The sequence below is a fragment of the Mugil cephalus genome, chromosome 9, assembly GCF_022458985.1.
Source record: "Mugil cephalus isolate CIBA_MC_2020 chromosome 9, CIBA_Mcephalus_1.1, whole genome shotgun sequence".
Classification (NCBI taxonomy): domain Eukaryota; kingdom Metazoa; phylum Chordata; class Actinopteri; order Mugiliformes; family Mugilidae; genus Mugil; species Mugil cephalus.
In genome coordinates, this window is record NC_061778.1 from 14,595,665 (window position 1) to 14,612,162 (window position 16,498).

At 40.7% G+C, this 16,498-nt stretch overlaps 2 protein-coding genes across 3 annotated transcripts in view; one reads left to right on the forward strand and one right to left on the reverse strand.

The window, feature by feature from the left end:
* LOC125013235 (solute carrier organic anion transporter family member 1C1-like) overlaps positions 1 to 9,740 on the forward strand; it is a 33,374-nt gene extending 23,634 nt beyond the window's left edge. Inside the window, exons 13-15 of the mRNA XM_047593713.1 lie at positions 4,086 to 4,150; positions 4,395 to 4,512; positions 6,154 to 9,740. Of these exons, the coding sequence (XP_047449669.1) occupies positions 4,086 to 4,150; positions 4,395 to 4,512; positions 6,154 to 6,391 (421 nt within the window). The 3' untranslated portion in view covers positions 6,392 to 9,740. The remainder of the gene's footprint in view (positions 1 to 4,085; positions 4,151 to 4,394; positions 4,513 to 6,153) is intronic.
* A 63-nt stretch (positions 9,741 to 9,803) lies between these two features.
* Positions 9,804 to 16,235, reverse strand: LOC125013236 (B-cell receptor-associated protein 29-like). Of its 2 annotated transcripts, XM_047593715.1 has the most exons (13): positions 15,904 to 16,235; positions 15,687 to 15,808; positions 15,451 to 15,568; positions 15,079 to 15,201; positions 14,709 to 14,939; positions 13,597 to 13,604; positions 12,884 to 12,977; positions 12,647 to 12,747; positions 12,349 to 12,496; positions 12,087 to 12,222; positions 11,724 to 11,826; positions 11,424 to 11,524; positions 10,865 to 11,011 (listed from the first exon to the last, which is right to left on the reverse strand). In XM_047593715.1, the coding sequence occupies exons 1-13, from the start codon at positions 15,993 to 15,995 to the stop codon at positions 10,976 to 10,978; spliced, it is 1,413 nt and encodes a 470-aa protein (XP_047449671.1). In that variant the 5' UTR covers positions 15,996 to 16,235; the 3' UTR covers positions 10,865 to 10,975. The 2 variants fall into 2 exon arrangements, with proteins under 2 accessions (XP_047449670.1, XP_047449671.1); XM_047593714.1 differs by lacking the exons at positions 14,709 to 14,939; positions 15,079 to 15,201; positions 15,451 to 15,568; positions 15,687 to 15,808; positions 15,904 to 16,235 and having other exon boundaries at positions 9,804 to 11,011; positions 12,884 to 13,017; positions 13,526 to 13,648.
* Between the last annotated feature and the right edge of the window lie 263 nt (positions 16,236 to 16,498).

Genomic DNA, 16,498 nt, shown 5'->3' on the forward strand with positions numbered 1-16,498 from the left:
TAATTAGATGTTAACTAATCCTCCAAGCTGTACACAGTATCTAATAAATCCTGTTTTATTGTTTGTGCGCCCACTTGGTGGCTGCAGTCGTGACCAGAAGCATTATGCTGTGGGATTTTTCTGTCTGTATGTACTGCACATCTGCCCCATAGTCAGGAATGTGATATCTCATAAATGCCTCTATGGAATTTCTACAAATTTGGCACACTTTTTCGCTTGCACCCATCAGCCACAACATTAAAACCACTGACAGGAAGAAACAAATGAATTCCACTGAATATATTGTGACAATACAATGTTCTGCCGGGATCTTACTCAGAAAACAGCACAAGGTGTTGACCTGACCTCTGATCAAGTATCAGTAGAGGCCCCTTCCCTCAACCTATAGGACCCAAAGATCCCCCACTGACAACACTCGGTTGCCAGACACCCTCAGAAGGCCCATGTCCATTCTCTGTTGAGTCACAACTGTGTTGGAGGCACGAGGGAGACCTACACAATATTAGGAAGGTGGACATAATGTTATGCCTGATAGGTGTAAAGATTAATTATCGGGTGTCACTGTGAACTCACAAATCTAAAGTGGGTCCTCGGTGCGTCTTGGGTACGTTTCCTACTTGCATTTAACTCTTTCTGCTTGTGATTGGATCACTGCGGATCATGCGTGTTAATACCAGGCCTGAACAGGGTCTTTGTGACCTCACAAAACACTTAACAACACACCCTTTGATAACTTTAAGGAAACGTCAGACAGACATCGCAGGCTAATGACATTATACTCCTTCAGTATTCAAAGTATTCACTACAGCCCGTATAACATATGGATCTGTGAGTAAACTGCAACTTGACTGGGTGGCAGAGGGATACCACCACAAAGTGGTAATTCATTGGTGATTTATGGCCCATATTACGTCAGAGCAAGTACAGAGAGGACAAGGGTCGGCAGATAACAGACATGCACTCTGTGGCAGTCGCTGGGGATTGATTCTACCCGGGCCTGGCTCATTTCAAACAAGCCTCGTGACTTTTAGCTGAGAATAGACTCGGCGACCAATGCCCGCTTCTCGCGCAACACGAATTGGTGAATTACGAGCCAGCTAATTACTCAGATCAAATGTGCAGCCGTGCATTGTGGCAGCAGCTGAAACATCATTGAGTCTACCTGCGACGATTCATTCATTTTTACCTGTTAGATAGCAGGACACACACTGTTTTGATAACTCTGCACGCTCTGATTCGAGCAGTGCTGTGCCACGAATTCAGTCATGTGCAAATAATACCCGGCTGCCACAAAAGAACTACTTAACACATCAGGCTGGTATGATATGATATGACTCACTGTTCTGCCATTGATGTGGCTGATGGTGGATTATCAGGCTGTCTTGTGTGTCACTGCCTCCTTTCCGCCTTTCTTTCTAGATAAATTACCGCTTCCATGTTTTATTCTACAGCTGGCGCAAACGATGTCTCACATTTTATACCATTCACGATGGGAGATGCAGCAGGGATAGAATTAATTAATGTGTATGGACATTTGTTATATTTTTTGGTTGCTTCCATCGTCATTGCACGGGTTAAACACAAGCCTCTGCTTCCTGCTCTAGACTTGAGTCTGTGCGCTCAGATGATGCCGCTCTGCCATTCAGACAATAATATCATTTTCCGGAGGAGCTTGAAAGCATTTGTTGTCATCACATGTTTGGCCCTGCATTTTCAGAGCGGACCTCAGACCAGTGATGTGACAGGCGAACAGGGAATTTATTATCCTCCACATAGCTCTGGTTTACTTCCAACTTTAGCCGGTCCTATCTTGCATGTTGCAGTGCTGCACTGCTGCACTCTATGTACATGCCAAAATCACATGGCCCATATACCATGTTGCTTATGACATACTGTGTAGTTTTACTGCTACTTAATTTGGGCTAAACACCCATCATAACAATGTTACAAATCCACTTTATGTTGTCAAGTTGCATTCAACTTAATGTAAACCGTATCTGTTGCAGGGTCTATCATGGGTATTGAGTTGGCCCTTCAGTAACGAGTTCAGAAGTTTAGTTGTTTTTATTTTTTTTATAGTTTGTCACTTTTAAGTTATTCTCAAAGAAAAGACAGACTCTTCATTTTATTTTTGCAGTAGGTTGTTTACTTTCCGCTTCTTGTCACAGACCTCATGTCTGCCTGAAGTGCTTATTTCAAGGAATCATGGGAAGGGAATATTTTTATTTGACTTCCTCAAGAATCAAAGCCCTCAGACACAATTGTTTTGAGCCATTTAAAGCTGACTTACGGTCACTGGCAGCGGCTATTTGTGTGCGTCTTTGTCTGTTGTAAACACTGGCTTTGTTGAACAAATTCTCCAAAAATAGGCAGCTGAAATGATCAAATGAAATTTTCTGGCTGTCTTGAAGGCAAATCACTGGTCCATATCTCACAAACGAGGTCAGGGAGACTGCCGAGCGCAACTGCAAAGTGAAAAACAGCTACTGCGTGCTCACGCTGGTAATGATAGCCGTGGTAATAGCCATCAAATTCTGCGAACAAAGCACACCCTGGTGAGTTAAGCCAAAAAGATTATTAATAAATAAAAATAGAAGGGTACTGTTCAGCCGGTCTTTCAGAGATTTGTTTTCCAAAACTGGACGATGACTTTTTATTAAACTTAGAAGCCATTCAGCTTCCAGACGCTGCTGCAGAATTCTATATTTGTCTGAGTCAGTTTCTTGTTGTGAATGGCAATAAAAGACAGCTGAAGGGTTGAAATCCTTCAATCATTTAGGAAGATTACAGGCTCTTCCGATATAAAGTGATCGCTCCCACTCATGTTTCTCATGGGGATTGTAAGACAGCTGGGTATTCTCTAACTGCACTGGTAAAGGACATTTAAATAAGCTGCAAGCATTACAGGGATGTAGCCATTTGAGGGCTCTATGTATGGTCAGGGGTCAAGCTTCAAGTACCCTGAGACACTGATGATCAACTTAGATGGAAAAAATATTTGGCTAGCTAATGACTGTGATTTCTCAAAGGCAATAGTGTCAAATAAAAATCAGCTGTGGTATGAGGCTCCACCGTGTGGCTAATCATCCAAATTAAGTCGTGGGAGGGTTAACCTGAATTCAAAAATGCATTTCAAGTTGTTTTGGATTAAGTTTTTTGTGATTGCTAAGAGGACAATAAATAAGATAATAGCCACGGGCTAGATACAAGAATAACTCCCAGGGCCCACTTTATAATACGTAGCAAACCTATAGGTAACGTGGCATATTGGAGTCGCCTGTTGACAGGCAGGTGAACCAAAACACAACCAGCTATGTTTTTAAGACAGTACATGAAGCAGCTATGTTAGTAAAATACTAATATTCTTGGATTTTACCGTATCCGTCACACGTTCACACGTACAGTACAAAGGTGGCCCTGTTTAAAAAAGAAAAAAAATCATGTAACGCAAACAAGTCTGCTGCACAACAGCACCCTCTGCTGGCAAACTTTCAGCTTTACACATTGACTGCATGACCTAATTTTTCTTTCTCTCTGGGAATTGTAATTTCCCTACTGGTATGGCTTTTTTAAATGGAGAGATTTAATTGCGAGATGCTTAAAAGGCCTACTCACGACACGTGGCCACGTAAACACAGATTTCCTGACGGCAGGACAACGGATGTTGTCAGAATTCAACGGTCCAACAGGAGTGACATGTCCTGTGGTCTGTTTGTACTGTTCTGTCTATTTTGATGTCTACGCGGGGACCCCTTCATTCATCTGTTGATATCCAGAGATGTAATTTCAGGGAGGTCTGTTGCCCTAGGAACAGTAACAGTCACCCTTTTCCCATAAAACATGTGTAAGCACATGACATGTCTGTATTCTCTACCTCAGGACATTTGTCAGTCTTTCATTAAATGTGAAGCATCCATTGATTACATGCTGTGTTTGCCGTGGTTTCCTTCAACTCGAGGTTACTACTGAAGTCATTTAAGAGTGAGAGTACAAATGGAACTGAACTTGAATGTGTTCTATTTTCTTCTGGACATTGATGACTAGATGGTACATTTCTTAAAATGTCCACATTTTTCTTCATGCAGGTGCATCAAGCCACAGCTGAAATCTTTGGCTCTGGGTTTTCACGCTTTGGCAACGCGCACTCTCGGTGAGTCCCTCTCCAAATCCATCCTTTCGTGGACAGGCCACTTGGGGCTAAAATAAATTTCCCTGCCATTTGTACATGAAGATGTAGTAAATCTGCTATTTTTACACTTTTCCTTTGTAATCTTAAAATGCTCCTAATAAGTGTTAGCTGTCAAAAAAGGTCCTCAACAAAGTTTAAACCGTTACTAATTCAATGACTAACGAAAGTGTGTGCAACATGTGAAAGTGTGCTTGTGCTTCCGCAGCCGGGATCCCTGCGCCCATCTACTTTGGAGCAATCATTGACACCACGTGTCTAAAATGGGGTCAGAAGAGGTGTGGAGGCATTGGAGCGTGCAGAATCTATAACACCACCGCATACAGGTAGCACTCAGACTATCATCTATTATCAGCGCCATACACTGTCCCAAATACACTGTCCCAAAGTATGTCCACAGCCACGAGTCTCCTATTGGATAATTACTGCATGGGTGATTATCTTTCAGCTGTTATTTAACCCCAACTGATGCAAAGAGTAGCTTCTCATTTCTTAAACAAAGATCGTGGCATGCACCAAGCGGAGAAAACATCTAAGAAGATTGAAGCAGAAACTGCTAAAATTGGGTTAAGAACTGCCCAACACATTATTAAAAACTGGAAGGATAGCGGGGAACCACCGTCTTTGAGGAAGAAATGTGGCCAGAAAAAAATCCTGATTGATTGTGATTGGCGATCACTTGGTTTGTTGTTTGGTGAAATCAAATGGAAGAAACACAACAGTAGAACTCAGGGCTATGTTTAATAGTAAAAGTAAGAGCATTTCCACACGTACAATGTGAAGGGAACTCAAGGGATTGGGACTGAACAGCTATGTAGCCTGAAGAAAACCACTAATCCGTAAGGCTAACCAGAAATAAAGGCTTCAGTTTGCTAGGGAGCATAGAGATTGGACTCTGAAGGAATGGAAGAAGGTCATGTGGTCTGATGAGTCCAGATTTATCCAGAGTGATGGGGCATCAGAGAGAAGAGAGGCAGATCATGTCTAGCATCTACTATACCAGCCTGTGGGGGCAGTGCTATGATCTGGGGTTGCTGCAGTTGCTCAGGTTCAGCAACATTATGCCCAAAGAATGAGGTCATCTGACTACCTGAATGTACCTGAATGACCAGGTTATTCCATCAATGGATTTTTTCTTCTCTGATGGCACAGGGATATTCCAAGATGACAACGCTAGGATCCATCACATTAAAATTGTGAAAGAGATAGACAGACATAGATTGTCCACTACAGAGTCCAGACCTTAAGAACATTGAGAATCTTTGGGATGGGCTGGAGAAGATTTAATGCAGTGGTCAGACTCGCCCATCATCAGTACAAGATCTTGGTGACAACAATGCCACAATGTTTATGTTAATGATGCCATTTATTCCAGATATATGAGCTCCATCAGCTGTGTCACACATCAATTAAATAAGCTGCTTTGCTTGGACTAAATAAGTCGAACAACAGTCTTGCATATCTAGTATCAGGGAAATTTCATGTCTGACCTTGGTGCATCACAGTGCCACGCTGGAATTCACTGAGCTCCTGAGAGCGACCCATTCGTTCACAAATGTTTGCAGTCTGCATGCCTAGGTGATTTTATACACCTGCGGCCATGGAAATGATTGGATGGGTGAGTGAATACCTTTGTGTATTTAATAGTGCCACTTCAGGGACTACAATGGAAGGACTGGTCTTGCATCCCAGAGATAGCTGTCATTACCTGACTCCATTGTAACATGATATTTCCTGCTCATATCCGCCAAAGCCTTCTAACTATTATTAAAGCATCATTAAACAGAAGCTAGTCGTTTGGATGTAAAAGTCATTGCAGCATCATCATTTCTCCTCTCCATCTTGTTTGATCAAATAGCCGTACTCCCACGCCTTCCTTTTTGTTAGTTTAATTCTTCCCACCTCTCGTCTGATGTCTCGCCAAAACATCTTCTTCTTCTTCTTTTTTTTCCCTTCTTGCCTCTCAGGATAGCGTACCTGGGCCTGACTCTGAGCCTGCGGACCATCTCATTCATCATTTGCATCCCGGGCTTCATCCTGCTCAGTCGACAGCTGAGGAAGGAGGAACGGAGCGCGCTCCACGGAGCCCTGACCAACGGCGGGACTGAACTGGAGGCGCTCCGGATGGAAGAGTTTGTGATTTCGAACTCCGACCAATCGCAGCACACATCAGGCAACAGCACAGACAGGCAGACGAGGCTGTGACAGCTTCCAGCAGAACAGGCCTCCTACGTCTCCTTCACACTAGTCGCTTATCACTTCTACATATACACCCACAGTATGTACAGAGTGATGCTGTACACGTACACACACACACACGCACACACACACGCACACACCAATGAGATTTGCAGGGAATCACGTTGTATTAAATCATCTCATGTAAAGCATAAATTCTATATTTGTACTACTGGACGTGTGAAGGCTTTGTAAATTTGATATAACTGAAACATTTCTTGAATGTACATGCTGTCGTTGTTCCTTAAAAAGAAACACGTAACAATATATTTAATGCTGGCACAAGAGATTGGACAGGATGTGTGACTTGTAAAGACTACTGCAAAACAGTACAATTCTAAACACCAGCATTTATTAAGCTGCCTCGCTTTAGGATTCTTGATTTTCTTCCTGGGCCTTCAAAGAGAAGTGATTATCATTTTTAAAGAAAAAACACAGGTTTTTGTAGAGATACGTGCTTGGACATGTATTTAATTATCTTTTAGAGGACTTCACAGTAGCCGATTTGACGTATGTGCCTCATTCACTCAACAGTTACCTCTAAATGTTTGTGTCATCTGTCATGCGACATTTTTGTCACATCTTGACTATTTCAATACGATTTCCTTCTATCTTCTTTTAAATTCCAGGCTGTACGTGTTTATGCTTTATTTAGAGACTGACCAGGCTCTAAACCATTTGCCTTTTAAGGTAAGCCCGGAGTTCGGCCCGACTGTATCGCAGTTCGTCCTAGGCGTTTTCTGGATGCCAACGTGTTCATGGTCACAAAAACAAAACAAAAAAAAAATGGAAATTTGGATGAAATCTTTATGGTGGAGGCTGTTCTGATTCTGAAGGAGGAAGCGTCTTATTATTTTTAAAACTTCAACCGGCATCTGCCTCACAGATGTACACCGGTCAGCTATAACATTATGCCCACTGACTGAACATGCCTCCAAAGTTGAAGCAGGAATGAGGGCCAAACTGTGATGGCTAGTTAGCCTGGTCAGAGCTCGCCCGGTCATTGATGCATGCTGGCCCACGTGGTCCAATCCAACATACGAGCGACTGTAGCTCAAATGGCAAATAGAAAGGCGTCAGAGCACAGTGCACCACAGCTTGTAGCTGCAGACCAGTCCATACAAACCCTTATTCATTGCACAAAGACCTACAATGGGCGTGTGAGCATCAGAACTCATCGGAAACATTTTCTTTCACATCTTAGAGTGTCGTAAGTGATAAACATGTGGCACCAGGACGCAGTATGTGAAGTCGGCGAAGCATTGGGCGATGTTGTGCTGGGAGACTTTGGTTCATGCCGTTCACATGAAAGTTACTTTGACACGTACCACCTACTTAGGCATTGTTGCAAAGGGTAAACGCTTTTGTTGCAAAGTTATTCCCTGATGGCAGTGGTCTCTTTCAGCAGGACATCGTGCCCTGACACGAACCAAACATGGTTCAGGAACGGTTTGAGGAACACAACAATGAGTTTAGAGTGTTGGCTCGGCCTCCAAATTCCTCGGATCTCAATCCAATCGAGCACCTGTGGATCAGTCCTGGGTAAATGGGTTCCAGTCCACTGCGTAATTTTTTGGTGCCCGATACCACGGCACCCCTTCAGAGGTCTGGTGGGGACCATGTCTCAACGGATCAGGGCTACAACAATATTAGGCAGGTGGTCATGATATGATTGGAAGACCGGGACTATTAAATCCTATTAAGATAACACAGCGCACTAAAGTGGCTAAAACGCTTGAATAGGTATTAGTCTCAGTTTGATCAATAGTGTTTCAATGGGGCTAATCAGGCTCTGGTATCAAATACCATCGTTGTGCCTTGGAAGAGTTTATACTGTTGCAACATAATTAAATCATATTACTCCTGTTATCCCAGTATTAAGGCAGGAAAACGAAAAAATCACTGTATGAAATTTCACCACAGGAAGTGTGTGTTTGTTGCTAATGTTTAAAAGTTCTGCTTCCATGTCTTCAGCCATTGTGGCATATGTTGCACCGGTCAGTGACTTTATGTCGTATTGTTGAGTTGTTTTTTTTTGTGTGTATTTGTTCGTGTGAAAGACATCAGCTGTGCCAAATTCCCAGAATCATCACAGTCTTTTCTCAGGTGTTTCATATTGGTTTTATTCTCATGAAAAGCTTCACCCCAAAATCTGAGCCTCTTTTCGCAACATCAAACTACGCTTTCTCAAATCGACTACAGACTGTAAGACCACAGATCTAAAATATCTTTAAACTTTATAAGACTTTGTCCAGGGTTCCTCGAAACCTTAAGACCAGATGATGAGTAAGAGACAAAATAATGTCTTGAAAAATGCTGCCATCCTGGACATCAGTATTTTCTTTTTGTTTAGGATTGTCTGCCCGTCATCTGGAATGACTGGCAGCTGAAAAGCTATGTTCAGGGACCAAATGAAGTCAGAATGGCAAGGTGAGAGTATATGAGCAGCTTTTTGTCATGTTTTAATGCCCAAAGTTACATGTAGTAACTGTAAAATATTAAGTCAAGGGTCAATAATAATAAGAAGTAACTCCTTGCTACACCCTTCTTTTGTGGGACAGCGTTTGCATATCTGCAAATGTTGCACAATCATTTACCCACCTCTCAAATTCAATGAAACCAACCTTAATCAACTATCAATCCCATTTGTAACACACTGGACAAACATTTAAGGAACCACTTTCATCCAAGTTCAGCAGAAAAAATCAAAAATTGCTGCCCGCCAAATAAAGGCGCTTGTTTTATTTTGAGAAATGTTTCACAGAATCCAAAACTTGGGTTTGAACAGCTTTATTTAAGAAGTGTAACACATGTTCCCAACTACAACCGAATCAAAATGATCGTCATTTAAGTGTCCCGTCCACTACTGAATAGGAGACTAACTACAGTGGTTTGTTTGCCTGTGCTCTTAACATTATTACAGATCAGATTAATAGTTGTTGCTGTAATAAAAAGGTTAGCCATGCAGTCGATACAATGAGACTTCAGCAGAAAGGAGCAGACATACCATCCAGAAAATGTCCCTGAAATGTACTTCTTGAAAAGAATGGGAACACCGTTATTTTCCAAAACCTATTCTTTCTGTTTTGGCAACTTGCAGTTATGTGGCGACTGTCTTTTTATGAATTCAGGGTCAGGTTAAGGCACACGGACAGACTCTGAGGTGTAGAGGAAGATCATTATCTCAATAATGTAAGGCATTTAACTTGCATTAAAGAAATCAGAATGTAAATAATTTTCTTGGATTATTTTTGTAAAATTTGAAGGAATATCTTAAATGTAATACTTAAAATAAAACTTTTAATATCCAATCAAATCATGTTCTTGGTATTTTTTGTAATATGCTTAAGAAGATGTTTTAGAAATTAAAAAACAGTGATGAATAACCATGTTTTTATTAAAGAAAATGTTCTGCAAAGGCACTTTTAAGTCTGATTTCTATGTACAACAGCAGCATAGAAACACAACTTTCATTACCGCAATAATTGCTTAAACATCATGGAAACAATGAAATGTCGTGATGATTAGAATATCAGCTACTCAGTCTGGACAGATAGAAAACAAAAAGCATACATTCCTGTTTCATGATACACAGATGGGGTGTAAATCCCAGTGCCACTCGTGTCCTAACACAAACATAAGCCAGTTAAACGCAGTGCAGCATATATGAACAAATCCTGACCTTTTTTGGTTCAGACACAAAATACGACATTCTTCGACTCATATTAAGTCTAATCTCCGTTAAAAATAAGACGCAAAGTGGCTGAATTCAAGTTTCTATCGCTACGGATATTTTGTTATTCTTATGTGTCAGCAGATTTTATTTTTATTAACAGAGGAAACAAAGAACAAAAACTACTTACTGTAGATAAAACTATGAGGGATAAAGGGAGCAATGCCTGGAATACAACAGCAACAACAACAACGTGTCAAGAGATTTTCTCTAAGTGCAACTGTACATGCAAACGGTATTTGCACAGCCAGGAATGCAAACAGTGAATTTACGTACTGATGTCAAACTCGGAGCGGGTGCAGCAAGTGGCCGTGCTATGTTTTACATAAACAGAAACAAACCTTTAAGATAAAAATATATTTTTAGGTATTTACCGCGGTAATTGATTGCTCCACCTTTCGACACTCACACAATTTGCAAATGACCCAAATCAGGAAACATCCATCTTTATCCCATATTTAACATGATAAGTACTCTGAGAACAGACCAGAGTTAATTACTAACTGTATTCCCTCGCCCAATTAATCTGCCCGATACGTGAAAAACAATCCTCTTAGTCACGCTACGCCAGGCAGAAACAGGAAACTGTCAAATATTATCCACTCCAATTAAGCCATTCCCTAATAAAGAAATCCTTTAAAACCTTAAGTGATACCAGCCAAAAGTCTGATTTTCAGAGGAGCCAATCCTGGCTTTGTGATATACACTATGACACACGGTGTGATAAAGAAGGTAAAGCATGTGCTGGAATGACTCTCTTTGTGATTGAACTCGGTTCACGCTCGGTTCACTTCAACCTTTAAGCCCTTCTACAGTAACTAGTCGTCCTTTTTACTTCCACTATCATGAAGATTCTGAAAGAACAAGAATATGAGAAGAGGACATTGGTTATTAATGCTATGGTTATTAATGCTATGGTACTCTCTAAGACTACAAAAAAAAAAAAAAACAACGCAGCAGAAGTTGAAAGAGTTCACTAAACCTGTTAGAAATTGATTTTCAAATGGGATAAGCTAAAAATTAAAGGTTCATGTGCTTTAAAGTCATAAACTGCGATTAAGCCCAGCTTTTTATGTTTTCACAAAACATTAACCTTAGCCCTTATTCTATAGTCTAAGGTTGATGGTCCATGTGATTTACAGAGGCTTCGACTGGTAGCTGGCTGCCAGCCTGATGTTAACTGGTTTAAATGTCACTTTGAAACTGTTATGTCTAAAGAATGAACCTACAAATTATTATCCTGCTGTGTTTAGAGCTAAGAATTACCTGGAGCTCCTGATGTTCTTTCAGCAGTCTGTCGTACTCCCTGGCGAGGCCCTCCATCTGCTTCTTCATTACATCAGCCTCTGAGTGGGACGTCTTCAGGGCTGAAGACGAAATAACATGTAAACACACACTCTGTTTGTTCAGCTTTAGCGTTGAGCTGTTAAGCCAATAGATCTCATATCAAATGTCCTGAAGTCCTGAAATCATATCAAGTGTCCTGAATATAGAAATAGCACAAACACCTGCAGAAGCAACGGAAGTGTTACATTTGGCCTGTGTAGATGTGACACAGATACCAACCTTCACCCGAGGTCTTCAGCTCTTTTTTCAGTTGATCCACTTCCTGCTTCAACAGTTCCATGCCTTCTGCTGTAGCCTTATCACCTTTACCCTCCATCAGTGTCTGAAATACATCAAATACACAGTTACGAGCTATGAACAAGTCTAATGTAAATATGCTGTGAATTTATAGCTGCAGAAAGGCTCAAAGCATGTGAAGTTGTGGTGGACATTTGCAATAGGTAAAGTTAAGAAAAAGAAGAACAATCTTCAAGGGCTCGCTTTGGAAAGAGCCTGAGAAGAATTTCCCCACGGGGACAATAAAGTCTAAAGTCTAAAACTAGCTTGTGTTGAGCAAAAACACCGGACCACTGTGGAGAATACCTTTTTAAGCAGCTCGTTGTCCTCCAAGTACTTCTCTGCCACCTGGTTAGCTTTGTCAGCCTGCACCTGAAGAGCGGCCGTAGTCGCAGACGCCAATGCCAGCTGGTTAATTAAGGTGATCACCCGCTTCATAACCCTGGAAAACAAAATAAGAGATTGTTTGAGGGAGGCCTTGGTATCGATTTGAAGATGCAGGCGACTTATAACATAATCAGTTATCCATTTAATCCACTGTTAGTTTATAGAGAGAGAAGATACTCACAGCCAGAGAAAGACAGCAAAGCCAGAGATGTAGAGGTTCCTCTGGGCCCTGAAAAGCTTCATGTGCAGGTGGTCAAACATATTCGGTTGTAGCTTGGCATCTGTGCCCAGTTCTTTAGCCGAATACTTTCTCACTTCACGGACAGCATCTATAGAAAGAGAAGCACAGTCAATACAGTTTAGAAATACAGCATAGATTCTATGTGTGATGCTCAATAAGTGACTTTGCCAACAACTACAAAGTTAACCCAGCTACAAAGTACAGTCAAAAACACTGAGATCGCTAACACTGAACTTACCAAGGAAAAGGACAATGAGTATTATGATCATGGTGAGAAACACTTTGTTCCAAAACCTTCCTATAAATTCCCAAATCTTCAGCTTGAAAACAGTCTGCCATCTGCAAAAAATACAGGAACACACATTTTCAGTGAGATCAGAGATCACTACGCCACATGCAACAACTGTGTGTGGCCAGGAAACGAAAAAATTGATCTGTGACCACAACACGCACACAAATACCAACTGTTTCTTACCTCCTGGCTGAGATGAAGGGTAAGCAGAGGATCAGGATGACGGCGATCTCAAAATAGAGAAAGACGGCCACAGCAGTCCACTGTAAAGTCATGTCTACTGAGGGCTTCTTGGTAATAATTGGACAAAACCAGACCTGAAACGCAATAACACAAGATCGTAAGTGAACTCTGACCAGCCTCTTTGTCAAAGCACACAGACAAGAACACGCAGATCAATCACTATAGCTGGGAGATGAAGCTATGCAACGTGCATGGTTTTGATTGTTGGGCAACAATACTGCCACTGTTGAGGAAAATGACAACTTAAGCTCCTCAGCCACTGTGTTCACAGGTCACATAGCTTCACAAAGCTTCGGCTAAACTCACAGATGTTACAGTTGACTCTCACATACTAGCACCGCCACAATAAATATATGACAAAATAAGTTTATATACAAGCAAATATCCATTTGTTAGAAAGGATTTTTCTATATGCATCTTGAGTCGATGTTCAAAAAAAAATCTTACATCAGTGCTGTGCTAACATATCAGCTAACGCTCATCTAACGTGGGTGATTTAGAAAGTGCTTAGCAGTAAAAACTGTCCACGAGGCAAGTGTCTAAAGTTGTCTTACAATTAGGCTGTAAATATGCACAACTTACCAACGAATAAAACTGCGGACGCTGACAAAAAGAGAGTAACTTAATTAACTTCAGAAAGTAGTCCTGCCTGCTTCTCTTCCTTGTTCCGCCGTCGTTGCCTCCAAGTGGCTCGTTGAATCTCACTTCCGGTTTTGTTTTTCGAAATAAAACTAATATGAAGCGATTCAAGTCTTTTTCACTGTCACGTTTTCCTCAAATGTCGTCATAGTTGGGTAATTAGTTGGTTGAATATTGATTACTTCTGTTTAGACTACTTTACTAAAATAATATAAATTTGCACGCTATTTGGGTTGCCCTTGTATTTATGTTATTTTGAAGGCAACATGGCATTTGTTTTGGCTTTTCCGTTAGGAGCACTACTAATAAAAACAAATTCATATAAAGCATAGTCATTTCCTTTTGACGCGGCAGTTTGTCTGCTGCAAGACTTGTAAGTCTAATGTAATCATAAGCAAATATAAGAAACTGATTTAAAGATTTGATAAAGCATAAAATTAATGTTGCGTATTTTTATCATTTTTCTTTACCCTTCAAATTAATATTTAAAAAGCTGAAATCATTTGCTATTGATAAAACTGAGATTCTTGTTATCCTTATAGCTGTGACCCAGTGAGCAGGGGAAAATAAAGCTCAGTATGCATTAGATAGTCGTATTAATAATAGTTTTATTGTGTTCAGTTAGACTCTACTGGAGAAAATACAACAATAAAAACATAAATCAATGATACAACTGTAGCTCTGAAGTTTTATTTTTTCATAAAAACAAAACAAAAATGCTAAAACTGAATCCATCACAAGGATGTGCTCATGTTCCGAGATCATGAACTGACCCGTACGTGTTCTGGAGGTAATCGATTACGGCTGAGGTACTGGATAGAGAATTGAAGACTTTTCTCTCAGGCTGGGAGCTAACCCTCTCCAGCATGTAGATAAGATGTTGATGCAAGCATGTGAATGGAGTGCCTTGCTCTATAGCGATGTCCACCCAGTCCCATATACACTCCAGAGGAGTATCATCGTAGCCAGCGAACATGGCAGGGTTAGCGAGCAACCCGCGTGCAGCCATCACACCTGCCAAGCACATCCAAACAAGAAATTAACAAATCAGAAAGAAATACTCTAATACTAATACACGTATCTGTGAAAAGATCAGAAGTGTACTTGTTCTAGAGTAAAAATACACGTACCATCGACTCCAGTAAGCTGGTGAGTAGATTCTACATCACGGAGGTACTTAATGTCCCCATTTGCAATGACAGGGACAGATACACTGTCTTTGATTGTCTTTATAGCATCATAATGGACTGGCTGGTGCCGTTCTTCTGCTGTACGACCGTGGACTGTTATCCATGACACACCAGCTGACTCAGCCTTCTGACAGAGATCCACCGTACGCTTCAGGTCCTTGTGAATTCTGTGGTCAAATGGGATTATGAGATTACTAACTTGGTTAAAAAAACAAACAAAAAAAACAGTATCTTGACATACAAGTTAAGTAAGATCACTCTTTACATGTAGTTCTAAAATACTGTAAAACTGGTTACATATTTTACCTTATTTTGATGGACACTGTGTAATTTGGATTGTCCACTTGATTTCTCACGTGTCTGACCATGTCTTTCACAAGTTCAGGTTTGTTGATGAGGCATGCACCGTACCCAGCCGACATAGCCCATCTGAAAACACGACATTAAAGTGAATCAAATAATTATAAATTATGCAGATACGTTCTTTAGATATTTTGAATCCAGAAACAATAGGATAAGTGCTCCTTAGCATTTAAAATAAAATAAAATGAATCAAAGGGAAACATACTATATTCAATGAGAAATAAGTACATCAAACAAAATGCCTGCTGTAAAATCAAACTGAAAAGAAGTGATGCACGGACTAAATGCACTGAGGTTCATGGTGAGTAGCTGCACCTCTGGGGACAGCCACAGTTGAGGTCAACTCCATCAGAGAAAGGTGCTACCACACACGCTGCATCTGCCAGAGTCTGAGTATCATGGGCAGCAAACTGCACTATCAGGGGACGGTCACCTTAGCAGACAAAGAAAGAATGACAAAAAATAGCAATAAAAACCTTTCTTTGTCTTATCATGTCTCACATTTAAGATAAAACTGCAGCACAACTGACAGTTACAATGTAATTACTCACCATCATTGGTCGTGAATTCACTGTCTCTGGCTTTGACAGATCGCATAAAGTCAGCAGCAACTATCATCGGGGTGAAACAGATGTCACAGTTGTATTTCCTTACCAAGGACCTGAACGCAAGCCTGTAGAGAAAAACTACACAAGTTAGCACGGAGCTATAAATGGTAGATATTCTTCAAGAAATGAATAGCCGCAGTTACAGGACGAGTCCACTTACTTTGAATATCGAACCATTGGGGCGCATATTTTCAGGACTTTTCCTTTTTCAAACATGTCCATGATGCTGTGGTCATTGCCTTCAGTCTTCATTCTTCCAAAGTAACTGAGCACTGCTAGCTCAGTAGCATAACAAGCTAACTATCGCAATACTTCTACCGTCTAACGCCTATATCATTGTTTCAAGTCTACAACAATATAAATATACGTAGTATAAACCCGCACAGGCTTATGTAAGTACACAGTCATAAAGAGTTTTACCTCGGAACGACAATACAACAACGATGCTTGAGGAAAGCATGCGAGTAAAAAAATATGTGGGCGTGTCCTCCGCACGACCTTTGAACCCTTCATCATAAAAAGCAACACGTGCTTATTTATTTTATTTTGTCTTTAACCGAGCGTCTATAGCACAGTTATTTGGAATTTAGTCTATAAAAATATTATTTTTGGAAAAAAATAATAATGAAAAACGATAGTATTCAGATACATAGATCTACGTCATAACAAACGTGAAATGCCGCTTCAGGGACCGTGGGAAAATTCAACTTTCGAGTTATTATTTAACTGCAGAATGTAGAGTAAAAATTACTTGC

Bases quoted from the DNA above. Each gene is read 5' to 3' on its own strand.
- LOC125013236 (XM_047593715.1), bottom strand. From the start codon at position 15,995: ATGAAGACTGAAGGCAATGACCACAGCATCATGGACATGTTTGAAAAA. The intron at 12,497-12,646 runs GTAAGTTCAGTG...CTCTTTCTATAG, and splicing joins ACTCATTGTCCTTTTCCTTG to ATGCTGTCCGTGAAGTGAGA. The intron at 11,012-11,423 runs GTAATTCTTAGC...TTGTTCTTTCAG, and splicing joins AAGAACATCAGGAGCTCCAG to AATCTTCATGATAGTGGAAG.